This window comes from Panthera leo, chromosome C2 (assembly GCF_018350215.1).
Source record: "Panthera leo isolate Ple1 chromosome C2, P.leo_Ple1_pat1.1, whole genome shotgun sequence".
Taxonomy (NCBI): Eukaryota; Metazoa; Chordata; class Mammalia; order Carnivora; family Felidae; genus Panthera; species Panthera leo.
Genome location: NC_056687.1, coordinates 148,237,665 through 148,263,206, shown reverse-complemented (window position 1 = coordinate 148,263,206; position 25,542 = coordinate 148,237,665). Strand labels below are relative to the sequence as shown.

The 25,542-nt window shown below is 55.6% G+C and overlaps 1 protein-coding gene across 2 annotated transcripts; it reads left to right on the top strand.

Moving 5' to 3' along the window:
* The first annotated feature begins 2,825 nt into the window (after window positions 1–2,825).
* On the top strand, window positions 2,826–16,755 carry ZBTB47 (zinc finger and BTB domain containing 47). 2 transcript variants are annotated; one of them, XM_042902976.1, is made up of 6 exons: window positions 2,826–3,002; window positions 7,342–8,904; window positions 10,441–10,588; window positions 11,877–11,992; window positions 12,632–12,776; window positions 13,043–16,755. In XM_042902976.1, the coding sequence occupies exons 2-6, from the start codon at window positions 7,423–7,425 to the stop codon at window positions 13,402–13,404; spliced, it is 2,253 nt and encodes a 750-aa protein (XP_042758910.1). In that variant the 5' UTR covers window positions 2,826–3,002; window positions 7,342–7,422; the 3' UTR covers window positions 13,405–16,755. The 2 variants fall into 2 exon arrangements, with proteins under 2 accessions (XP_042758910.1, XP_042758909.1); XM_042902975.1 differs by lacking the exon at window positions 2,826–3,002 and adding an exon at window positions 3,701–3,784.
* Window positions 16,756–25,542: the final 8,787 nt, after the last annotated feature.

Genomic DNA, 25,542 nt, shown 5'->3' with positions numbered 1-25,542 from the left:
GCCGGAGTGGGGCTGTGCCGAGCTCCAGGCCAAGTACTTCTGCCCCTTAGAGACCCTGGGCCCACCGTTCACAGCTCTGCAGGCTGAACTGCGTTTCAGAGCCCGGCCCCAGGACCCAGGCCAGCCTGAGGACTGCTGTGTCTGAACCGGCATAGAGCCCTGAGGAAATCAAGGTAAAGAAAGTGACCTCAGGCTGCAGGAGAGACCCCCGCATCCTGTCTGTTCCTGGGCCTCTGACGGCTCATCTGCACCAAGAAGATGTGGATTGCCCATTCCTCGGCTCATAAGCCCTAAAAGAGGGTGCGCGCAACTGGCACAACTGGGCATGGGAATCCGTGGTGCCCATCCTTTTCCCAGACCCGTCTGGAGAGGAGTCGGCCTCCCAGAGGGCCTACAGGGAATGGAGGCCTGGGCTGCCACTCCCCCAGCCCCAGGTTACCCGGGTCCTCCTGCAACTAACTTCTCTACCAGCAGGCCAGATTCCCAGAGAAAGGCTGCCAAAGACCCCACTAATGTCAATGCCTCCAGCCTAGTTTGACTTTATTTTGAAGAGATAAAGGATCTCTGTGAGCAACGAGTCTGTGGTATAGTCCGTAAGGGGTCTGGGCCAGAGCCAGACTTTCTGGGTTCAAGTTCTGCTCTGCCACTCTCTAGTTTCTTAACTAGTTAGATTGCTTGACCTTTATAATTCAGCTCCTCCTCTGAAAATCTGGGATACCAAGGCTTCCCTCTTGGGAAGTAGGGAGAATTAAATGCTTAGAGCCAAGCATACATCAAAGGCCCGGGGACGCGGGCCCTGGGATCGCCTCCAGGAGGAGGGTAGGAGCCCACAGGTTTCACGTGGAGGGCCAGGCTCAAGTCACCAATGAGAAGCCCACAGTCCCTTGAACCAACAGGGAGGGAGAGGATCCTGGAAGCTACTGGTGAGGCATGCCAAGGCCATGACGTTTACACAGCAGGAGGGAACGAGGCAACCTGCTGGTTTGAATTAGGCCCCCACCCCGGCAGCTGTAGCCTATTAGTGTGGCGCTCAGTGGAGGCAGAACACAGGGGCAACACCCCCCTGACTCCACACTCGGAGCTCTGTGCTCCCGTCCCTGTAGGGCCCTGGGTCAGCCTCTGGTGGGTAGCTCGAACATCCCTTTCCATCCCACCGACTTCACGCTGTGTTATCCCCTTCGGTTTTCTGACACTGTCCACTCTTGTCCTTCCCCATCCCAGCTACACAGCCTCCTGCACCCCAGGGAGGCTGAGTCCTGTGCTGTGCAAGTGTGCGTGCACACATCCCCCCAACCACCTCTGGGCTGTTTGTTCTCTCCAGGATCAGAAGAGGTGGGCCTGGTGTCCCCAGCCAAGCTTGGGGACTGCCCTCGCACAGTTTGGGTGGCCCCATTTGAGCCCACCATACCGGGCTCTTCAAACAGCCCCTTGCTGCAGTCTCATGTGACCCAAGTGCCAGTAGCCTCTCCCAAAGCTGGCTGCGCCCTCGGGCTTCCCCAGTAGATGGGCTGTAGGCCAGAGAAGCAAGAGGGAAACAGCTGTGGTCTTCAGGGAGACTGAGCCCCCATTCCCTCTCTCCTCACCCCAACTCCAGCCCCTCCTTGGCTTGACCGCCACAGCCAAAGCCAATCCCAAAGGGGCCAGGGGCCCCACCTTCGTTACTTAGGCTGGCCACACCCCTTGCCAAGCTTTGGCAGACAGTGGACCCATGAGGGTGTCTCGTGCAGTCCTCTCTGCCAGGATCCTCCCAACCCGAGGGGAGGCCACACTCTCCCAGCCTCCCCTTTCCCTGGCTCCTGACACTGGTGCCTGGCTGCATTATCTGTACTCCTCTGGGCCTCACTGTCCTAATCCAAGCAATGGGTACACAATCCATCCCTTGCCCCCTCCGAGGTCAGTGCAAGGACCCACTGAATCAGATGAGGAAGCGGGTTGGAACCGAGGAAGAGGCAGAAAGCAGCCCTGAGGTGACCAGCTGGTCCCACATGCTGGCCGGCTCTGGCCTGGCCTCAGCCTGAAGCCTCTGGGAGCTGAGCTAGCTGGCTGTGCACCCACCATGGCCACAGAAACGCAGGGTGTCTGCAGTGGCCGCCTCTGGGGGCATGTCCCCAGCTGTGCCCCCACCTCTCCTCCCGTGTCTTTATTCACTCGGGGTCTCTCCCACGCTGCATCTAGCTATGTGCATTCCTCCCCTTCCTCTTGGCACTCTTTGGTCGCCCCCATCTTTGCCCCTGAGATGTCTTCTCCCTGGCCCCAGCGTCAGGAGGCCCTTGCAGGAGGTCTTGCAAAAGACCATCAGACTTGTTGACGGTGTCGCCCTGGGATCTTTGCCTCTGTTCCATTCCCTCTCCCGGCACCCAGAACCAAGTCAATCTGAGCAGGCCCCAGAGACCCTGCCCACTCATGAGGAAGATGGCAAGCCCAGGGGATACTGCGACAGCTGGGCAGGGGCTGCTGCGTAAGCACGAGGGCACATGTGTGAGGGGTGTGGGTATTGCCAGGACAGGGGCACTATCACAGTGACCCAGACGGGGCAGCAGCCGGCTTGGGGTGGGGCGAGGGCACAGAAAGGCCCCTGAATGATGACATGGGCCACACGAGAGGCCCACAGAGGCCCCCTCTCCACCCTGGTGGCCCAGCCGCCACCTGGGCCCTGCCAGGCCAGCGCCCTGCGGTCCCCACCCTGCCGCCTGCTCAGCCTGGCAGCGTTCCTTTGCAGCCTCCTGCCAGCACAGCTAGCCCCCTGCCCCCACTGGTGTCCGTGCCAGAGCAGCATTCCGCAGGCCAGCAGAGACTGAGCAGGGAGGCTACTCAGCAGTGGTCAGGTCACACGGCTGAGGGGCACAGTGGGGCCTGGGCCTCTGGCCCCCACTCCTCTCATCTTGCGTTTCCCTAGTGCTGGGCCGGCCACCGTTAAAGGCTTGGTCGCTGCAGCTGGGGTCGGGTTCTTGCATCTCCTGCCCTGGGCCCCTGCCCTGTGGAAATCCAGAGGAGGCCACCAGGTAGGTATGGGCCAACCAGCACAGAGTAAAAAGAGCTCTGGGATGCCCTGGGGAAGGGGGGTGTGGGGGGCAGGGCTAGCTGGAGATCCTAGACTCACCCTCAGATCAAAGCAGCTCAGGCCAGAGGGTGGGGGTGGTGAGCGCGGCTGGGGTACGGGGGTTCGGTCTCTCAGCTGGGGTCGCTCAGGGGAGCAGGTGGAAGCATTTCTGCAGCTAGCTGGGGAGTGGGCGCGCCCAGCTTCCCCATTTCAGGGCCGCCTCCTACTCCGACCCCGCCTCTGTGGCGCAGCTGGAAGGCACCGAGATTAGACTCTCGGACGAACTTCCCGGCAAGAAGGGGGCTCGGCGCGAGAGAGTCAGGCCGGGGCCCATCCGCTAGGATGGGAGCAGTGGGACCCGGCTGGGGTCCCCTGCGGCCCGAGGCAGAGCAGGCTGCACCGGGACCGCGCACACCACGCGTGTCCGCGCCCCCCGCCGGCACGCAGGGCGGCCTGGCCCTTTAAGCGTCCAGACGGCGGCCCCAGCTGACGCGCGGGCTCCAATCGGCGCCCCGCGCCCCCCGCCCGCCGCGCCCGAGGCTCTGGGGCCGCAGCTGCTCGGCTGCTGGACTCGCCGCGGCCCTGCGCCTCCGCCCGCCCGGCCGCGCCCCCGGGGGCCATGGTCGCGGGGCCCTGCGCGGGGGCGGCCCCCAGCGCGGCGCTTCATGGAGCGGCCCCGGCCCGGCCGCCGGGGGCAGCGCGATCCCGCGGGGCCCTGTGAGCCCCCAGCGCCACGGCACCATGGTACGCAAGGCCCTGCCTGTCCCCCCGCTTATCCGCCCACCTGCCCGCTCTGCCCTCCCGAGCGCACGGCCCGCCAGCTCAGGGTGGAGTTGCTGGAGGGGTCTTCCCCCTCGCCGGTCTCCCCGACCCCTTCTCCCGGGTCCCCGCGGGCCGGGAATGCGGCGCTACGGCGCGGCCCTCGGCGGGGAGGGGGTTAAATTCCTGGGGTGGGGGCTCAGGCGCGAAAGGCTGAAGTCTTGCTAGGCGCGGGCGGAGGGGGGCGCTTCTCGGAGCCTGGGACGCCGCCGCCCTCGACTGGGTGATGGGGGGGAGGGGGGAGGTCGGATTCCCGCCTGGGCCTCGGGCCACGTGGGCGCTGGAGCCGCCCTGTTTGGGGATTTGGGGCGACCGGGCCAAGCCGGGTGTGTTGGGGCGGGACGTCCGCAGCTCCGGTCCAGACTACTGTGTGACCTTGGGCCAGTCCTCTGCCCTCTCTGGGCCTGTTTCCTGGGGAAGGAATGGGGCCATGAACGCAGAAGAGGCTGACACAGACACCGCCTCTCCAAAAAGAGGAGCCTGGAAGTCATGAACCTGTGCCCCCTTGCTCAGTCTGGGCCCCACCTATGGTTACCCGGCAATAAAGATTGTCGTGGGCGTTTGGGGTGTGTGTGTGTGGGGGGGGGGGTGCCGATGCAAGCCCAGGTTTCATCCCGGGGCCTCCATGGAGGTCAGGATAGGGAGCCAAAGGCTTCATGGCGCTGAGAGAGGGTATCCCTCAGATCCAGAAGGCTCTGGCCCTGGTGAGCAGTCTCGGCAGGTGTCCCTGGCACCTGGGCTCCTTCCCACCGCCCTCCCCCCCCCACCCCCCCATCCCCAGCCTGGCTTGCCGGGAGAGTTTGAGGGCAACAGGAGTGCCTGACCACTTCCCTGGTCTTGTATCTTAAATAGGCTGACCTGGTCTGGACTTGAGGATGGAGTGCACCTGGCTGCAGCTGGCACAGCCAGTGGGGAGGGATGTCTGCAGTTTCAGGGAACTGGCACATCTGGCTGGGGAGGCAGGCGCAGCTTGTGGGCCTTGCATGGGAGGTGCCAGGCAAGGGGGTGGCCGAGCCCTGCCGAGGTAGTTGACAGGTTATGGACTCAGGCTGGATGGGTGTGCCTTGCCAATTAAGTCCAGAGAGGGTTCCTGACTGTGAGCTTCTCGGGCCCCTCAAGGGTGCAGGGTGGTACTGGCTTGGGAGGGGGTGGGTACTGCTGTGGGAATAGCGTCTTTAGGGGCACCAATACCCTCCAGGCCAGCCCCTCCTTTCCTGCTGAGGCCAGAGGGCCCTGGGACCAGGTCTGTGCATGGGATGGTCGGGCACTGCCCTTTTTCCCAATGCCAGGTAGGCACCGGAGGGCATTATGGGAAGGGGGATGTGGCCTAGGATGTGCTCCCCTCAACAGGCCTGGCTTTAACAAGCCCTTATCCAAGCCACTTCTGCCACTGTCTGGCCCCTGGTGGCCCTTAGGGGCCCTCTTACAACCCAAGTTGCATCCTGACCCCTCACTGACCTGCAAGTGGTAGCAGCTCTGGGGAGGAGGCCACAGGTTGCAGAGGGTAGTGGTGGGGTCTAGGGAAGCACAGCTGGTCCCCTGAGTCTGAGGTTCCCCAGAAGCCTCTTACTGCTCTTTAAGTCATTGCAAGCCGAGAAATCCATCCACATGGAGTGGCGTCCAATCCAGCAGGGAAGGGGTGGCCTCAGCAAGGAGCTGGAAGTCCTGGGGCTCTGCTGTTGTTCACTTGTGGGATCCTTCCATTCTGAGCCTCGGTTTCCCCATCCGTGCAGTAGGGTTTGGTCCCAGAAGATGAATCAGGATGAGTCAGAGGAGGGAGATGGGAGGGACTTGGCACCATATCCCTGTTAGATTGGCCAGGCCTGGACAGGCTAGCAGTCCCGAGACAGAGGGGCAGATGGTTGGCTTCTTGGCTGGGAGGCAGGAGGCGTGGGAGAACTTGAGGAAGATGGTCTCCATGGTCAAGAGTCTGGCCAGACTGGGATCTGAGAGAGCATGGGGTGGATGCTGCCCTGGATATGCAGGGTGGGGCTCAGGACAGATCTGGAAGCAGGTTGCCCCTTGTGGCTCCTTGAGGTTCATCCTGACGCCTGGGGCAGATTCTCACAGGTGAACATAGATACCACCCCTGAGCCCAGACTGGGCCCACCCACTGCTGCCCTATCAATGGAAGGACTGTCCTGGGGCGTTGGGGCGAGCTCTGGATAGACGGAACCAAGGTTTCATCCCAGGGCTTTCAGGGAGGTGATTGGGGGAGAGGAGCTGATGGCTTGTCGGCAGTGGGGCAAGGTAACCCTCAAATACAGGCGGCTCTGACCCAGCTAAACGGGGCCTGAGGAGGGCCCCGAACTGGAACCTGTGGAGCTGGTCCGGCCAGGCAGGTGGTCGGCAGATATTAACTGAACATCTGTGCACCTGACCTATGCACGGGACTGGGCAGCCTGCCTGTGTGCTGTCTACCTTTTGGGGAAGCTGCTGTGGCAGAGCCAGGGATGATTAAGCCAGCCCCTTATTCTGGACAATTCACAGGTGCCGGATGTGGCCCAAGGACCTGATAATCTGACCCATCAGACTTTGAGGGCCTCTCTGAGGCTTCAGAGTAGTGTGACTTCCAAGATGGGGCCATCTTAGAGCCTCCGGGCCTGGACCGTACCGGACCTGGGGTCTGGGGGCCTAGAGGGAAGAGGGTCTAGGACAAGCCTTGGGGGGCTCCTGTCTCTAAGCACAGTGGACATGGGCAGCAGACTGGTCCCGTTAAGAAGGGGCTGGCTAGATCCCACCAGCCTCCTCCAGCAGAACAGTGGGACCAGGCTCTGGGCCTGGATTTCTTCACAAGAATTTCCACCTCTGCAAGGCCTCAGGCCCAGACCCTGAGGCCTTCCGCTGGTGAGGTGAGGGGTTTCTGAGGTGCTACCCCCAGGGTGCAGTAGCAGCCAGAGGCTGAGCGGTGAGCTAATGAGCCTGACTTTCGTTCTTGAGGTGTCTGGGCTTGGGCAGGCATGGTTTTATTTCTACATGTGAGTGAGTATGAGGGAGAGAATCCACGGAGCTCAGGAAATGCTGAAGCAATGCTTGTGTCTGAGGTGACCACCTCGCCCCAGTTTGCCCAGATCGGCCCTGGTTTTAGCACAGAAAACCCCCACGTCCCAGGAAACCGCTAGGTCCCAGGCACTCCTGGACAGTTGGTCACCCTAGTCCCTGTTACTTCCTCTTTCCTTCTCTTCCCCTTCCCTGTCCAGGATGACTTCCCGTTTTGCAGGGAAGCGCTGGGGGCCCAGAAAAGCTAACCTACTAACCCAGGAGCCGAAGGTCATGGTTGGAGTCTGAGCTCTAAGGGGCAGCTGGCTCGGGGGGCTTGAGTCCTGGTCCCGCCCCCCCCCCAGCCCCGCCCCGCATCCTTGCTTGAGCCTCAGCTCTTTCTCCCTAATGTGGAGCCAGGAGTGATGGGCAGGCTGCCTCCCCGGTGGTGGGTGCTGCCCAGGTTGCTGGCCTTGACCTGACCTGTGCCCTGTGCCCCGCAGTTGCTGGTTGAGAAGACGACAGACTCACCGGCGGCCGAGTTCTCGCTGGTGGAGGACGTGGCATTGCACTTCGCCTGCTTGATGGGCCGCCTGAATGAGCAGCGCCTCTTCCAGCCTGACCTCTGCGACGTGGACCTGGTGCTGGTGCCCCAGCGCAGCGTCTTCCCGGCACACAAGGGCGTGCTGGCTGCCTACAGCCAGTTCTTCCACTCCCTCTTCACCCAGAACAAGCAGCTGCAGCGCGTGGAGCTGTCCCTGGAGGCGCTGGCGCCCGGCGGCCTGCAGCAGATCCTCAACTTCATCTATACATCCAAGCTGCTGGTCAACGCGGCCAACGTCCACGAGGTGCTCAGCGCCGCCTCATTGCTGCAGATGGCTGACATCGCCGCGTCCTGCCAGGAGCTGCTGGATGCCCGCTCCCTAGGCCCCCCGGGCCCCAGCGCCGTGGCCCTGGCCCAGCCGGCCACTGGCTGCGCCCCGGCCGCACCACCCTACTACTGTGACATCAAGCAGGAGGCAGACGCCCCAGGTCTGCCCAAGATCTATGCCCGCGAGGGCCCTGACCCCTACTCTGTGCGTGTCGAGGACGGGGCAGGGGCCGCGGGTGGCACGGTGCCTGCTGCCATTGGGCCAGCCCAGCCCTTCTTCAAGGAGGAGAAGGAGGGTGGTGTCGAAGAGGCCGGTGGGCCCCCTGGCAGCCTGTGCAAGCTGGAGGGCGGGGAGGGGCTGGAGGAAGAGCTAGGGGGTTCTGGCACCTATAGCCGCCGGGAGCAGTCCCAGATCATCGTGGAGGTGAACCTCAACAACCAGACTCTGCACGTGTCCACGGGGCCCGAGGGGAAGCCGGGCACCACCCCGGGCCCGGCCACCATGGTGCTGGGGCGGGAAGACGGGCTGCAGAGACACTCGGAGGAGGAGGAGGAGGAAGAGGAGGAGGAGGAGGAGGAGGAAGAAGAGGAAGAGGAGGGTGGTGGCAGTGGAGGGGAAGAGGAGGAGGAGGAGGAGGAGGAAGAGGAGGGTGGCAGTCAGGGAGAGGAGGAAGATGAGGAGGAAGGGCACAGTGAGCAGGAGGAGGAAGAGGAGGAAGAAGAGGAAGGGCACAGTGAACAGGATCAAGAGAGCTCGGAGGAGGAGGAGGAGGAGGAGGAGGGGGAGGCAGGGGGCAGGCAGGGGCCGGCGGGGCGTCGGGGCAGCAGGGCAGAGCCCCCTCCCCACGGTCGCATGGCCACTCGGTCCCGAGAGAACGCCCGGCGCCGGGGCCCCCCTGAGCCTGAGGAGACCAGGCCACGGGGTGGGAAGAGGCCCAAGCCCGCGCCGGGAGCCTCTGCGCCGGCCCGAGGGCCACAGGCCACTGACGGGCTGGGGGCCAAGGTGAAGCTGGAAGAGAAGCAGCACCACCCATGCCAGAAGTGCCCTCGCGTCTTCAACAACCGCTGGTACCTGGAGAAGCACATGAACGTGACCCACAGCCGCATGCAGATCTGCGACCAGTGCGGCAAGCGCTTCCTGCTGGAGAGCGAGCTGCTGCTGCACCGGCAGACAGACTGCGAGCGCAACATCCAGGTGGGCCCCGCCGGCTCCGTGGGGGGGTGGGGCAGGGCTGGGCAGCAGGCCCGCTGACGCCACACGGCCACTGAGGCCAGGCACCCCGCGTCGTGCTGCCCGCGTCGCCCAGACAGACAGGCTGGGGAAGCCGGACTTACCCCTGGCCCCTGGAGCTGGCCCAGGCCCAGGGTGGTGGGGATAATGCCAGTGCCTTCCTGGAGGAGGCGGGCGGAACCGGGCTTGGCGTGTGGAGACACGTGCAGATAGGACTGAAACAAACAGTACCCTTGGCCAGAGGGGCGAAGGGGAGCATGGGCTTTGGAGGATGAGAGGAGGGAGTTGTCTGAGTACTTGAGACTGGCGGATAGCCAGCTGCCAGGAGGGATGAGTCCGTGTTTTAGTAAATCCTAGGGCTGCTGGAAGGCCAACAGGTCCACCACCATTTATGGTTTGACAGACAAAGCAGGGCAGGGTTTGCCCAGAGAGGGCGCCATTTCCACTTGCCACAAAGGCTGAATGGAACAAGGGGTGACCGAGCAGGAGAAAGCCCCTGCTTGCTGTCAGCGCTTTGGAGATGCCAGCTGGCCTGGGCCTGGAAAGAGGGATTGGATGAGAAATTTGGGAAGAGCAGGGGCTGCTGGGGCCAAGCAGGGGAGCTGGGCTGGTGGCCAGGCCCCGGGTCAGCCTGTGTGCCAGCCTGGCCTCTCAGGGTGTGGGCAGCACAGGGCCAGCCTGGCTGCTTTTGGCTTGTTCTGACGTGGGAGGGGATTGATGGGGCAGCAGGTAGGCCGGCGCTAATTGCCTGAGCTAATTGCTAATTGCATGGCCCTGTGGAGAAAGTGTTCCCCGGGGGTTACCTGGTCTCCTGCCCCACCCTCCTGCACCTGTTCCCACGTGCCTGCCTGCTGGGCAGCCCTTTGACTGTCCACCTGCACACACCTGAGCCTTCCTCCTGAAGGGGAAAGACGCGCGTGCCTCTTCTGAGCTGGGCGCCCTGACCCATTTCTGCCCAAGCCTGACCTACTCCAGCCCTCTGGAAGAGTGTCCTGCAGGGATGCGTAGGACAGGAGGAGGAGGGGGGCCCCCAGGGTTCCCACCACCCTCCGTTCCCTCGTGGGGCCTGGTACCTCCCACAGTCTCCCCCACCTGGCCCTTTGGCACCTATCTCCTCGAGGATCCGCAGGGTCAGGGCTTGGGTCCCCCCAGGGGGAGGCAGCAAAGGTAGTGCCCCAGCTCCGCCAGACCTGTTACCATGGCCCCTCAGTAGAGAGATGCTTTGTTAAAATGAGCACCGAGGAGGGGCTTCCTCGTGTAGGAGGGCCCTGACCCTTGTTCGGTTCAAGGATGGGGGAGGGCCCCAGGCTGCAGCCCTGGGTGGGTGGATTACCATCCCCAACTCCCAGAACATCCGATTTGGCTGGTCGCTGGACATCCGGGGCTCTCTCGCCGGCACAGGTGAGGTGAAGGAACGGAGGTCCAGAGAGGGGCAGCTTGTCCCAGGTCACACACGGTCCTGACTCAGGACCTGGGGCCTAAAGTCCTCTTACCCCACAGTGTGTGACCTGTGGTAAAGCTTTTAAGAAGCTCTGGTCCCTCCACGAGCACAACAAGATCGTGCATGGCTATGCGGAGAAGAAGTTCTCCTGTGAGATCTGCGAGAAGAAGTTCTACACCATGGCCCACGTGCGCAAGCACATGGTTGGTGAGTAGGCCGGGAGAGGATGGGGCCCGGGGTCAGAGCTCGGCCAGCTGCTGGCTGTGCTGGGAAGGACTTCCCATCCAAGGGCGGTGTGAAAGCGTGAAAAGGCCCCTCTCAGCTGTGAAGCCTGGGGAGGCTGCTTGCAGTGGCAAACGTGGCCGGGACAGGACTGCAGAGGTCAGGACTACCATGTATAGTTGGGCAGGTTGCACGTTGCACAAGGGTTCCTGGACAAGATGGCAGATGGGGACCAGAATCCAGCTGGCACACTGCTAACCGGACTATGTGCCACAGTATGGGGTTGTGGCCACCAGGGAAAGGAGCGCCTTTTCCTAAATCACGCAAAGTGACGTATGGGCAGACATAGGCCCTCAGTTTCAGGACAGGTGTGCCTCTCATTTTTTTGTCACCTTCTTTCCGGCCCTCACAGGGCTTTGGGCTTCTCTGAATGCAACCCATGATAATGCGACACAGTAAGGAGGCCCCCCCAAGTGTGTGTTAGGTTACTCTGCCTCGGGCATGGCTGTCCCTCCCCTCTGTGGGCCTGGCTGGAAGTCTGGTGTCCAGGTGCCCCTCCTTTCTTTGCCCAGTTGGGGCCTGGGGCTCAAGGGAGATATGGCCCTGGCCAGGCCCTCCCCCCTTTCTCCAACCACCTGGGAGCTGGGGCCCCAGGCTCGAGGTCTCAGCCAGGAGCATGGGGAGCAACCCAGAACTGGTAGTCTTCCTGGGCTCGAGTTCCCCAGCTCTGAGCTCTGGCTCCAGTTATTTCCCCCCAGATCTTCCTTGAACAGTTCGTTAAGTCCTCACCTCTCCGGGGTTTTAGGGGAGCACAGCTAACTCCCTCTGGACTGCTCAGTGTCACCCCTGTAAGGCCCACCTTTGAGGTTCAGTACCACTCCTAGCCTGTCTTTATAGAAGGGCATGCTTGAGGCCCACAGAGGCTGTGCAGGGAGCCAGTGGCGGGCCAGGGTTTGAGCCGAGGCCAGTCCTACTTGGGAGTCCTTCAGTCTCTCCCCAAAGCTTTGGGAGTGAAGCAGCCTTGGCCAGAGGCTGAAGAACGTGAGGACCTCCATGCTAGTCTGACCAGACTTGAGAGCAGACAGACAGACGTAGCCCAGAGGGAAGAGCCCTCACCCTGAAGTCAGCCCCAGAGCCTGGACTGAGGCTCTGAAGCAGACCTTAAAGTAGGTGGGCCTCCCGGGAGGCCCTGTGTGGGAGGTGGTCAGGCAGCGAGCCCCTGGGAGGAGCCATGGGGGTCCGTCCCCCTGAGACATAATGGCCTGCCCCACAGCCCACACCAAGGACATGCCCTTCACCTGTGAGACCTGCGGGAAGTCCTTCAAACGAAGCATGTCTCTCAAAGTGCACTCACTGCAGCACTCTGGGGAGAAACCCTTCAGATGCGAGGTGAGCTCCTTCCTCTGCCTGCCCCGGGGGCCACCTGGACGGACAGGGAGCGGGAGCGGCAGCTGCCTAAAAACCTGGGAGTTGTGGGGAGTGGAGTCCGGGATTCAGAAAGAGTGGGGGGGCCACCCTGGTGTCTGCGGCCCCTGCCTCCCACTCCATCTTTACCTGGATGCCCACCTGCCTGCCCCCCCCCGGCCCCCACCCTCTGCCACCCCAGCTCCAACGCAACCCCCACGCATTCAGGGTGGGCAGTCTCCTTGGGCCGGAACGGTACATGGGGTGGGCTTTCTGGAGAGGTGGAGAGAGGAACATCTCAGAGCAGAGACAGGGCTGTGGACGGGGATGAGGGGGGCAGGTCTTCCAACAAGGAGGAAGGACGGAGGGGCGGGGGGGCGGGGGAGCTCAGCTTTAAGCATGAGGACTCCCTCCATTCTGTGGCCTTTTTCCACTTCTTGACCTCCGTTCCCGCCTGGGCCCTGCCTGCCCTTGGCCTCTCTTCTGCCCGTGTGCTGCCCCACCCCAGGACCCCCTCCCGGTGTCTGTGTCCTCCCTGGGCCCTGCGGTCACAGGCAGGTGCTTCCCTTCCTGAAGGCTGCTCCCTCCTCTGCCCCTGGGCCTCACCCTCCCCCCCACCCTCAGAACTGCAATGAGCGCTTCCAGTACAAGTACCAGCTGCGGTCACACATGAGCATCCACATCGGCCACAAGCAGTTCATGTGCCAGTGGTGTGGCAAGGACTTCAACATGAAGCAGTACTTCGACGAGCACATGAAGACCCATACAGGTATGGCGGCCTCCAGGGAGGGACCCCTTCGCAGTCCTGCTCCGGAGGCCTGGGGTGGCCCCAGCCATGCCCCTTTTCTCAACTCTGGGCCTCAGTTTGCCCTTCTCTATGAGGCTCGGTGCCGTCCTCCCTGCCTCCCAGGGTAGGGAGGCCCTGCGGATGCCGGGGCTGGGCCCTGCTATGGTTCTCTGGGCGCGGGAGGCTGGTGCGGAGCTGGGGTCTGGGGACTCCTCAGTGACTCCCCGGTGCCCGTCGCCAATGCCTAGGGGAGAAGCCATACATCTGCGAGATCTGCGGCAAGAGCTTCACCAGCCGACCCAACATGAAGCGGCACCGGCGCACGCACACCGGCGAGAAGCCTTACCCCTGCGATGTCTGCGGCCAGCGCTTCCGCTTCTCCAACATGCTCAAGGCCCACAAGGAGAAATGCTTCCGCGTCAGTCACCCCTTGGCCAGCGACGGCCCCCCTTCTGCCCCAGGCCTGTCCCCCACCCAGCCTCCGACTCACGCACTGCCCCTGCTCCCGGGGCTGCCCCAGACCCTGCCGCCCCCGCCCCACCTGCCGCCCCCACCGCCACTCTTCCCCACCACTGCCAACTCCGGCGGGAGGATGAGCGCCAACAACTGACTGCCGAACCGCGCGTGCGCGGGGCCTGGAGCCCGGGGGGCGCCTCTGGGAGGGACCCCCCACCCCGCCCTCTCGTCTTTCCTGTGGGAGGGCAGCAGCACCGGCCTGGCACTGCCGCCCTCACCTCCAGAGGCGGCCGGACACACGCTGCTCAAGGCCCCTGGCCCTGGGGGTGTTGCAGGCTGGTGGCCCCAGCGTGGGGGAAGGGCACCTCACTCCCAAGGGCCCCCCCTTCAGTGACTCCTTGAAGCCTTTACTTTTTTTTTCTTGGAAGTGAAGGAAAAAGAAAAGAGAGGAAACTATTACCAGCACCGCCCTCCAGGTGAGGGGGGTGCTGGAGCAGCAGGTACAGCAGGGAGGGAGGGGCTGGGGAGCAGGTGTGACGGGTCACTCTGCTGATGCCTAAGCCGGAGGGGGGTTGGCCAAGCCAAGCCTGGGTCAGCTTCGGTGGCTCATCTCTGCCGCCCTTGTGCACCCCAACTTGCCCCCTCATCCTGGGGAGTCTGGGGAAGAGTTGGAGTGCCAGCCACCCCCCACCCCCGGAAGGAGTCGTGGACCCAGTCTGAGGGCTGTGGACACTGAGGCACAGAGCTTGAGTCTGGATGCCTGTGAGCGTGTTGTGGAGGGAGTGGCGGAGTGTGAAGGCTGCAGACCCAGCTTTGCACCGTGTGCAGTGGGGTAGGCAGGGGCTGGACCCCAGGCATTTGCTCTCCCGCCCACCGCCCTGGCAGCAGGCACAGGGACCCTGAGCTGTACCAGGCTGCATTGAGGTCCCTGAGTCCAGGAGAAGACATCCCCAGAAGCCGCTGGGCCTCAGGGGGCTGGGGGCTAGGCCCTGGGTGGGCAGACGGGCTGGCTCCCGCAGTGCCAGATCCCAAGGGCTGCAGTCGAAGTCCCTGCAAATGGGTGAACACCAGGGGCAGGGCCCTGAGAAGGAGGCATAGACAAAATGTTTTAAGGTTTCAAGGTGCTATCAGTGGGGCAGGGGGCAGGGCTGCTGTTCACAGAGCACCCCGTCCCTCACCAGCTGCCCTGGTCGTCTCTCCCACACCAGAGATGTGTGTGTGTGTCTGTCCCCATCCCTGCTCTGAAGGCAGAGGCCTCATCTTCCTAGGTCTGGCCACAACCCGGCATCCCTGGGCCTCTGCGGTGTGGGCAGGGCACCTGTAGCACTGTGGGCGAGAGGAACCTGCACATTCAGGGCCCAGGGTGGGGGCAGGAGTTCTGGGGGAGCCCCAGCCTGTGCCCAATGCTTGCCCCCACGAGGCTGGCACTAATAGGACACCCTTTTTTGTTGTCATTTAATGTCTTTATTCCTGCCTTTAAAATGGGGAGGAAGGTTCCATAAGCTACATGTTTCCTAGTTAAGCTCTTTCCTTTTGTGTTTATACGGTTTTGTTTGTTATACTCTGCACCTTAAACCCCCACGACTACCCCCACACCACCACCTTCCCAAGCATGGCTGGAGTGGGTAAGCCCAAAGGGGGACAGGGGCAGGGGGCAGGGGGGGAGTGGGCCCCATCAGCCCAAGGGCTGAGGGGGTTGGAACCCCTCTGACCTCCTTGTGAGGCCCATGGCGCTGGGGTGGGGGCTGGGGACATTTTAATCATCAATAAACGAAGCACTTTATTCTGTACAGATGTGGGCAGCTCCAAGAAGCCCGAGTGATTTGAGGATTCGTAATCCAAGCTACACAGCCCTGATTGTTCTCTGGGCACAGAGCGGGCAGTGCCCTGGCCTAGTTGCATTTGAGGCCGTGGCAGTAGTGCAAGCCAGAGCCTACAGACATGCCCTCAGACACCCCTGCTGTCCTCTGGAGAGAGAAGGTGGGCCCCTCACTGAGGGAGGAAGGCTCCCTGTCAGGCTCCCAATCGTGTAGCTCCCTTACCCCAAGGCTGAGGGTTCCAGGCTCCTGCTTTATTATAGCTCCCTCTCCTCTACCCCTTGATCTCTGGGCTTCCATGACGTCCTCAGGGTCCCCCCCCCCCCCCTCCTCTGTTTCCTCCTCTTCCTTGCTATTTCTAACCTCTGGTCCCAGTGCCTCTTCAGAGCTGGCTCATGTTTTCCCCGAAAAAGTTGATCTCCCCCAATGTGCTGTAGGTCTGGACCCCTTTGGGTTCCCCCAACCCCCTGTCGCTGACACCAGGGTCTCCCATGGGGACTGGTGGTCTTGTCACCAGCTAGCCCCACTACAGCTTTAGTGAGTGAGCCGGGTGGGGAGAGGGCAGGGGGGATGCGGGGGCTGGCCAGATCAGGTCCCCGTGAGGCCACACTTTGATAAGCAGAGGCTGGAGATGGCTGTTGTGGGGGGAGCTGGTGTTGAAACCCTGTCCCAAGATTTGGGTTTCCTGTTCTCATACACCTCTCCTCTGAGGGTGGGGATCCAGACAGCAGGCAGCCTGGGCTCTGGTCAAAATGGTCCTTGTAGCTGTGGGTGGGCATGGCCAAGCCCTCTCTTGGGAGACCCCTGTCCCAGTGGGGTCAGGAGTCCTGGTCCCTGGTGCTAAATGCTCTCTTCCCCTCAGGCCAGTGTGGGTGGGAGCTCCTTTCCAGCCAGATCACAAGGGTCTGAAGCAATAATGGAACCTCAGCAGTGCCAGTATGGGTAGGGGTTCTTGTTTTACCAGCTTTTCCTTTTCCTTTTTATTTTTAAGACATTAACAAGCACCTGGATATTGGAGTAAGGGGACTGGGGCGTCATACCCACTTCCCAGGGCCTGTGGGGAAGGGGGCAGGGGATCATCACATCCCGCTAGAGATGTACAGGGCGGAGGGGGTGGGGGTGGGTGCCCCTCAGTCCAGATGGACTTCTCAGCCCATTTGTCCAGAACTTGGGTCTGGAACCTGGGCCTGCCCCCTCCCCAGCTCCCCCTGGGCTCCCTGGTCTTGGGCCAGCTGGAGGTGAGCAGAGAGATGAGGTGGGCCTCAAGCCCCCTGACCACAGGCTGGAGTTAGAGCCTCAGCCTCTGAACTTGGCAGGTGCTGCCACCGCACTCCTCATTGGGGGCCCAGAGGTAGCTGTGTCGGGTGTGTGTGTGGACCCTTGGTGTCTGGGGCCCAAGTGCGTGGGGGATAGCAGGAGGGTGAGGACAAGAGTGAAGGGGAATAAAGTCAGTACAACTGTCCCTTGGCCCAGCCTCTTCTTTACATGTTCCCCGCCCTGACTACTGGCTGGAAAGACCTAGACCAGAGCAAGGGCAGCACGGAGCCCGGCCGCTCAGCCGCAGACCGCATGGATAGCCGTACCCTGGAGCAGCTGTAGACCCTGTGTCTCTCCCTTAAGAGCGGGCTGGGCTTTACGAACACCCAGAGTCAGGAGCTGAGGCAAGAGCAGAGATGTGCCCCCAAACTGGTGTTTGGTCTTGAGCTGGATGCAGAAGGGGATGGAGAGAGGAGAGGTCTCCGGGTAACTGGTGCCGAGGCTCCCAAAGGAGTGCCCACGGGAGGCCAGGCCCCCTGCCGTATGGTTCTGCGTGAGCCCCAGGACAGCAGGGACAACTCCGGCTCATGTGCGCAACACTTGGCAGGCAAGGGTGGTTTGAAGGAGCCAGCCGTCAGAGATGCTGACGTGGGCACCAGGAAGACGGCTGGTGGCCTCCAAGGAGGGAGCAGATGGCTTTCTCTGGGGACCTCTAAGAATTATTAATATCATTGCACAGGTAATATACAGAGCCCTGGCTCTGCACCAGGTGGAACTCTAGGTCCTGGGGCTACACGGCGAACAAGGCCCCTGTGTTTGTGGCAACCGGCTGAGGATACAGGAGGAGGGGTCTGACCCTGAGCAGCTGGGTGAATTCACGAACCAGAGAGGAGGTGCAGGTTCTGACAGGCAGAGGCTGGAGATGGGTGTGGGGGAGCTGGTGGTGAAACCTGTCCCAGGACGTGGGTTTCCTGTTCTTATGCACCTCCCCTTCGAGGGCAGGTCCGAAGAGCAGGTCCCAGAATTTGGGGGCCGGTACCTTTCCGCACAGCCCTCCTTCTTTGAGCAAAAGGAACAGGCTCACTTAGGTCGCCCTGAAAATGAGGCTTGCTGATGAGGTCGCCCTGAAAATGAGGGCCTGGCTGCTCCCCTGCTCTCTTGGTATTCTGCCTCTCTGGTTGTGCTCTCCACCCCCTCTTGTTCCCCATCTGTGTGCCTGATGCCTCTCTGCACATCTCTTCCTTCGGCCCCACCGCCACCCCCCTCATTCTCATACCATTTCCAACTTCACATTCTGTCCAGAGCTGCTCAGGCATGAGTCACGCTGGGCTCGGAGGAGGACGTTGGGTGGCGGAGGGCACCATGGCTGGCATCTCTGGAGCACTCATTCTTCCCCAGTTTTGCTCTTTGGGACCAAACTGCTCATTAACACGTTGCGTCCTGGAGTGCAGGAGTATTTATACCTTACTTGCAAGGGAGGCTGGGAAGGTGAGCATGTCTGGTACTTCAGGCAGGTAGGACTCACAATCAGAAAACGGCTGTCCAAACACGCTGGGTGGCCACAAAGGGTCCCTCTCCCACCCCGATTCCTGGTCCTGGGACCCAGCCATCCTGAGAGAAACCACGGCCCACGCATGCACACTGGGCACAGGTCTGGAGTGGACACTGAATCCTACAGGAAAGCCCCAGCCTGGCAAGGCAAGTCTCTGTGCTGGCTCCATAATTGATTCTTCCCTAGACAATGTCACCACTCCACAGCATCAGCTGCTCCTGGGCGCTGGGTGAGACCAGTGTGTGCTGTGAGCACCAGCCCAACACCACACAGCATTGCTTTCTGTAGAATCCCTTTTTTACAGAATTGAAATTAAAGTTTTTCAATTAAAATTTTACAATTAAAATTTTTCTGGACATTTAAAAAACCAAATATTTCTGGAAGGCCCGTTAAAAAAAAAAAACTAAAAAGCAAGGCTTGCAGTTGCCTGTATCTCTTCCTTTCCAACTCCCAATGGGCAACCATTTCCAATTCAATTGGTATTTTTGGTGTTTACCCTCATGCCTATGAAAATCACACCTCCGCAGCGTTAGGCATCATTTATTGATTTCTTTAACACTCCCAACACACACACACACACACACACACACACACTACACACGGCTTCTCTTCCCCTTTCTCCACGTATAGTTGTATTACTATTTTGGGTTAGATTAACATTCAGTGTATATATTATTATGACTATTACGACCTCAACAAAGTCACATCATAGATTATGATTCCATTTCCTTTCTTGTACAACTTCTTACTTTTGTCACTTTTTAAAATGTTATTTCAGTTTCTAGGCATTTATCACTTCTGTGTACCCAAAGTCTGCCGTAAATGCAACTCTCCTGATATGTGCACACCCATCAATTTCCTCTTGGCACTGTTTCCAGAATCCTCGCTCGCTCAAATCTGGGCCGGTTGATTTCCCCCAGCTGTCATGGTGGGATCTCCCACCCTTCTGAGGATTTCCCTCTGCTACTTCCTACACAGATCTCCCATTTTCCTGAATCCTCTGTCTTCCTTTATCTGGATTTGCTTCCTTGATTTGGTGAAGCACATCCACAGGGGGCTTCCTGCAGACAGGCTTCTGGGCACGTGGAGACCTGTGGCCAGGCCCAAAGTGATCGGTCCTCCCCAGACCTAGGAACACAGGAGGCAGTGGAGCTAGTGGCCGTCTTCACGAAGCTCCATCCTCGTTATAACAAGTGGCCAGTGTGGCAGTCAACCTGGTGTGCACAAAAGTGAAGCCATCTCCCATAAGGACACTTACTGCTTAACAACATCCCCGGGCCTATGTTCCCTGTCACACTTTGCTGAGACCGTGTCCCTTGAAGTTTCCTACAGAAAACTAACTTCTAGAAGGTTTATGACTTCGTGGACTACTTTTTTCCTAACCCTAAAATGTAGCTTCTCTTCAGAACCACTTCAGGGAATGAAATTCTGAAGGTCTTGACTATTTTTATTCTAGTCTTATGTAGGGATGAGCTTGCCTGGGTAACAGAACTCTGGGTGGGAATTCATTTTCCCTCAGAATTTTAGATGCCGGTGTTTCCCCATCCCGTTTTGACTCCCAGTGCTACATGTGTGTTGTGCTTCTTCCCTCTCTGAAGCTTTCAGGCCCTTTGCTTCACCTCCAGCCTTGTGAACCTTCAAGCCGATGATGTACTTGGTGTGAATTTTTCTCACCCACCGAGCTGGGTACTCGGTGAGCTCTGTCAGTCTGGGAAACTTTCCTGAATTATGGCTTTAAACCATTTTCTCTCCAAGTTTTCTCCGTTCTTAAGCTCCTGTTATTTAGATATTGGACTTCTGGGCTGCTTGTCTCATTCTCTTACCTCATCTTTTTTGTTCCTCAAATTTGAGATTTCCTCAAATTTCTTTTCCAACTCTTCTATCCAGTATTATATTTTTGCCATTATACTTCTTAATTTCTGAAAGTTCTTCTTAATTTCTCTGGAATTTTTTTTGTAGTGTTTACCGCTTTATTATGTAAGCATTTTTTGGACATTATTACTAGCAATGTTTGAATTTTTTCTGCGTCCTGATGTTTTTTCTCTTTGTTTCCTCCAATTTCCCTTCCTTTCATTTGTTTCTCGTGAGACTTTCCTTAGATATTGGGTAATCTTTGATCTTTTTCTTAGTGGAAATTTTTATTGGGATAATTACAGATTCATACACAGCTTTAAGAAATCATAGAGAAAACACTTGTACATTTTACCTAGTTTCCCCCAATGATACTAGTTTGCAAAACTAGTACAATATCACAACCAGGGCATTGAAAATGACACCCCACTGCTCTTATCCAGATTTCCCCAACCTTACTTGTCCTCATTTGTGTGCATATTTGGTTCTATAGAATTTTATCACACGTGTATGTTCACGTATCCACCATCACAATGGAGACAGAACATTCCACCACCATAGGGTTCCCTCTCTTGCGCTTTTATAAATATACAGAACCCCTCCCCCCGCCACCACCCACTCTGTCCCTAATGACTGGCAGCCACCAATCTGTTCTCCATTTAAAAATTTTTGTCATTTCAAAATGTTATGTTAATGTATACGGTATGTAATCATTTGGGATTGACTTTTTTCCCTCAGCCTAATCTTCTGGAAATTGACCCAAGTTACTGTGTATATCAGTACTTCACTCTTTTGTGTTGCTGAGTAGTATTCCATGGTTTGTATGTACTACATTAAAAAAAATTGTTTTTAACGTTTATTTTTGAAAGAGAGAGAGCGAGCGAGCACGAGTGGGGGAGGGGAAGAAAGAGAGGGAGACACAGAATCCGAAGCAGGCTCCAGGCTCTGAGCTGTCAGCTCAGAGCCCTACACGGGGCTCGAACCCACGAACAGCGAGATCATGACATAAACTAAGGTCAGACACTTAACGGACTGAGCCACCTAGATGCCCCTGTATGTACTACATTTATTCATTGAGGGAGAACAGTGCTGTTTCTCAGTTTTTTGCTGTTACTAACACAGCTGGCATGAATATTCCCGTATCGGTTCTGTAGGAACAGAAGTTTTACTTTCTTGGGGATAAATGCCCAAGAGGACAATTGCTGGGTTACATAATAGCTGCAGGCTTAATTTTACAAGAAACTGCCAAGTGTTATCTATGAGGCTATGCCACTTTACGTTCCCACCAGCGATGTATGAGGGATACGGTTTCTCCTCCTCTTCAGCATTTTGGTGGTGTCATTATTTTTTTATTTTAGCTACTCTGATAGCTGTGCAGTGATGTACTTTTAACTTATATTTCCCTGATGAGTAATTATATTGGACATCTTTTCAGGAGATGATTTGCCATCTGACATCATCTTTGATGACATATAGGTTTAGGTCTTTTGCCTGTTTTCCAGTTGGATTGTTGGGTTTTTTTTTGTTTTTTGTTTTTTGTTTTTTTTACTGTCGAGGTTTGAGATTTCCTTGTGTGTCTAGATGTTGCAAATATTTTCTCCAGGTCTGTAGCATATCTTTCCATCCTCTTCACATGGGCTTTTGCAAATCAAAAGTTCTGTACTTTGATGAGGATTAATTTGTCAAATTTTCCTTTTAAGGATCATGCTTTTGATGTTGAGTCTAATAACTCTTTCCCTAGCCAAATGCCAAAACTACTTTCCTGTTATTTGTTTTCCCTAGAAGTTTTATAGTTTTGGTTCACATTTTTTTAAAAAGATGCTCACTTACTTTGTTCTTTAAGAGCCAAGTCCAGGGGCGCCTGAGTGGCTCAGTTGGTTGGGTGTCCAACTTGAGGTCATGATCTCACAGTTCGTGGGTTCAAGCCCCGTGTCGGGCTCTGTGCTGACAGCTCAGAGCCTGGGGCCTGCTTTGGATCCTGTGTCTCCCTCTCTCTCTGGCCCTCCCCCACTCACACTATGTCTCTCAAAAATAAATAAAAATGTAAAAAAAAAAATTTAAAAAAAAAAGAGCCAAGTCCAGTCTTGGACTGACAAAGCTCTCTCTCTTTTTTTTTTTTAAGTTGTGGTAAAATATACATAACATAAAAGTTAGCATCTTAACCAATTGTAAGTGTACAGTTAGTGACATTAAGTACATTCACATTGTTGTAGGATACCACCACCATCCATCTATAGAATTCTTTTCAAACTCATAAAACTGAAACTCTGTGACTCACTAGGCACCAACTCCCTATGCCCTCCTGCCTACCCCAAGCCCTGGAAACCACCTTTCTCCTTTCTGGCTCTATGAATTTGGTTATTCTAGGTACCTCATTTCAGTGGAATCATACAGTATTTGTCTCTTTGTGATTGGCTTTTTTCACCTAGTATACTGTCGTCAAGGTCCATCCACGTTACAGCGCGTGTCAGAATTTCCTTCCGTTTTAAGCCTGAATAATGTTCCATTGTACGTATATACCACATTTTATGTATCCATTCATCTGTAGATTGACACTGGGGTTGTTTGCATCTTCTGGCTATTGTGAATGATGCTGCAGTGAACACGGGTGTACTTGTTTTTAATACCTTTGGGTATATAACCAGAAGTGGATTACTAGATCATATGGTAATTGTATTTTTAAGTTTTCGATGAACCGCCATACTGTTTTTCATAGTGTCTGTACCATTTTACATTCCCACCAGTGGTACACAGAGTTCCAATTTCTGCACATCCTTGCCAACACCTGTTTGCTTTTTTGTTTGTTTTTGCATAGCGGCCATTCTAATGGGTGTGAGGCGGGATCTTGTGGTTTGGGTTTACATTTCCCTAGTGATGAGTGATGCTGAACATCTTTTCATGTGTTCATTGGCCATTTATACACCTTTTGCAAAAATGGCAAGTGCTTTGGCCATTTTTTAATCAGCTTGTTTTGTTACTGTTGAACTTTAGGAGTTCTTTATATTTTTCAGATAGTAACCCTTTATATGATTTGCAAATATCTTCTACTATCCCAGGGGCTGCCTTTTCTGTCAGTTGTGTCCTTTGATATACAGAAGTTTTCAATTTTGATGTAGTCCAAGCTGTTTTTTCTTTTGTTGCCTGTGCTTTTGGTGTCATATCCAAGTAATTGTCAGTTCCGGTATCATGAAGCTTTCACCCCATCTTTTCTTCTAAAAGCTTTCTGGTTTTCACTCTTATATTTTGAGTTTATTTTTTATATGGTGTGAGATAAATGTCTAGCTTCATTCTTTTGGATATGGGTATCCAGTTCTCTGAACACTGTTGAGAAGACTGTCCTTTCCTCATTGAATGGTTTTGGTACTCTTGTCACAAGTCATTTGACATATATGTGAGAGTTTATTTCTGGGCTTTCTATGCTGTTCCAGTAGTCTGTATGTCTGTCTTTATGTCAGGACCACACAGTTTTGATTACTGTAGGTTTGTAGTAAGTTTTGGAATAAAACTGTGTGAGACCTCCAACTTTGTTCTTCTTTATCAAGATTATCTTAGATGTTTTACATTTAAGTTCATTTTGAGTTAATTTTTGTATAAGGTATGAGATGTAGGTTGAAGTTCTTTTTTTTTTTTTCTTGGCCTATGGATGTCTGATTGTTCCAGAACCATTTGTTGAAAAGTCTCTGTCCTCCATTGACTTGTTTTTGACCCTTGTCAAAAATCAGTTCAGCACATTTGGATCTATTTCTGGATCCTTTATTGTGTTCCGTTGATCTGTGTGTCTGACTCTTTGCCACACAATCCTGATTACTAGAGCTAAACAGGAAGCCTTAACGTCAGGTAGAATGATTCCTCCCCCTTTATTCTTCCTTGTCCAGATGGTTTTAACTATTCTAGGGCCTGTGCCTTACCATATAAATTTTATAATAAGCTTATCTATGCCCATTAAAAATGTTTCTAGGATTTTGATAGGCATTGAATTAAATCTATAGTTCAATTTGGGGAGAACTGACATCTTTACTGTGCTGAGCCTTCCAGTTTATGAACATAGTACGTTTTTCCATTTATGTAGGTCTTCTAGGATTTCTTTCGTCAGCATTTTGTAATTTTCAGCATAGATCCTGTGCATGTCTTGTTAAGAATATTCAATTTCTGGGGCACCTGGGTGGCTCAGTCAGTTAAGCATCTGACTCTTGATCTCAGTTCAGGTCATGATCTCACAGTTTGTGGGTTCGAGCCCCACACTGGGCCCTGCACTGATGGTGCAGAGGCTGCTTGGGATTCTGTCTCTCTTTCTCTCTCTGTGCCCCTCCCCACTTGTTTTCTCTCTCTCTCTTTCTGAAAATGAATTAACTTAAAAAAAGAATATTCAATTTCTTTGGACTTATTATAAATAGTATTAAGTTTTAAATTTTATTTCTACATGTTCATTGTCAGTAGACAGAAGTGCAATTAATTTGGGTGTGTTGATTTTATATCCCCCAGCATTGGTGAGCTCATTTATTAGCTCCTGAAGGTTTTTTTTTGTAGATTCCCTGGAGTTATTTACCTTTCGTTCCTGATAGTTTCATTGGATATAGAATTTACCTCTGACCATCCTTTCAGCTCTTGAAAAATGTGACACTTTCTTTTGGCCCCCATGGTATCTGATGAGAAACCCACCCTCCTTTGAATTAGTGTCCCCTATAGGTAATGTGTTTTTTCTTTCTGGCTGCTTTCAAGAATTTTTTTCTTTGTCTTTAGTTTTAAGAAGTTTAATTATGATGTGTCTTGGCATGGGTTTCTTTGGGTTTATCCCTGTTTGAGGTTTGCTCGGTTTTTTGAATTTGCAGGTTTGTGTCTTTCACCAAGTTTTGGAAGTTTGTAGCCATTCTTACTTCAGTTACTATTTCAGTAACCCTCTCTCTTTCTCCACTCTTTCTGGGACTATCATGATACAAATGTGGGATCTTTTGTTATTGTCTAATGGGCCCAAGATGACATTATTATTATTTTTTTTCACTCTGCTCTCTTTTTGTTCTTCCGATTAGGTAAATCCTACTCATCTACCCTCAAGTGGACTGATTTTATCCTCTGTCATCTCCCCTCTATCGAGGCCATCCAGCGGCTTTTTGTTTCTGTTTTATATCTATTTTATTTCCGTATTTTTCAGGTCTATGATTTCCATTTGGCTCTTCTATATAACTTATATTTCTTTACTGAGATTTTCTCTTTTTCAAATGTATTTTCAAGAGAATTGTATTGATTGTTGAAGCATTTTTATGAAATATTTTATGAAGCTTTAAAATCCTTGCCAGATAATTTTAACGTCTGATTAATCTCAGTGTTGGCATCAGTTGATTCTTTCCACATTCAAGTAGTGATTTTCCTGGTTATTATTATGACAGGTGATTTTTTTTTTATTGTATCCTGGACATTTTGGCTTTATGTCAGAAGACTTTGGGTTCTATTTGGTTCTTTTTTTATAATGGGCAGTTGCCCTGTTTAGGTTTGGCATGCGGGTGCTGGCCTACTTCTGTGGGCTGCGGTTCCAATGACAATTTAATTTTCAGAGACTTTGCCATGTTATTTTCACCAGCTTGGGCTATCTGGTGCTGCTGGGGTTCCCACCTGTTCCTGCTGCTGCTGCCAGAGAGAGCAGAACGAGTTTCCCCAGGCCAGGTCGCCCAGCGTCCCTTGGCAGGGAATGTGGGTCTCAGGCCAGGTGTGGAAGGAGAGTGTTCCACTGCCCTCCACCGGCTGCTTGTTGTTGTTGGGCTTCTGATGAACTCCCCTTGCTGGCGGGGCTGCATTCGTCTGGTGTCAGTGGGACTCCTGT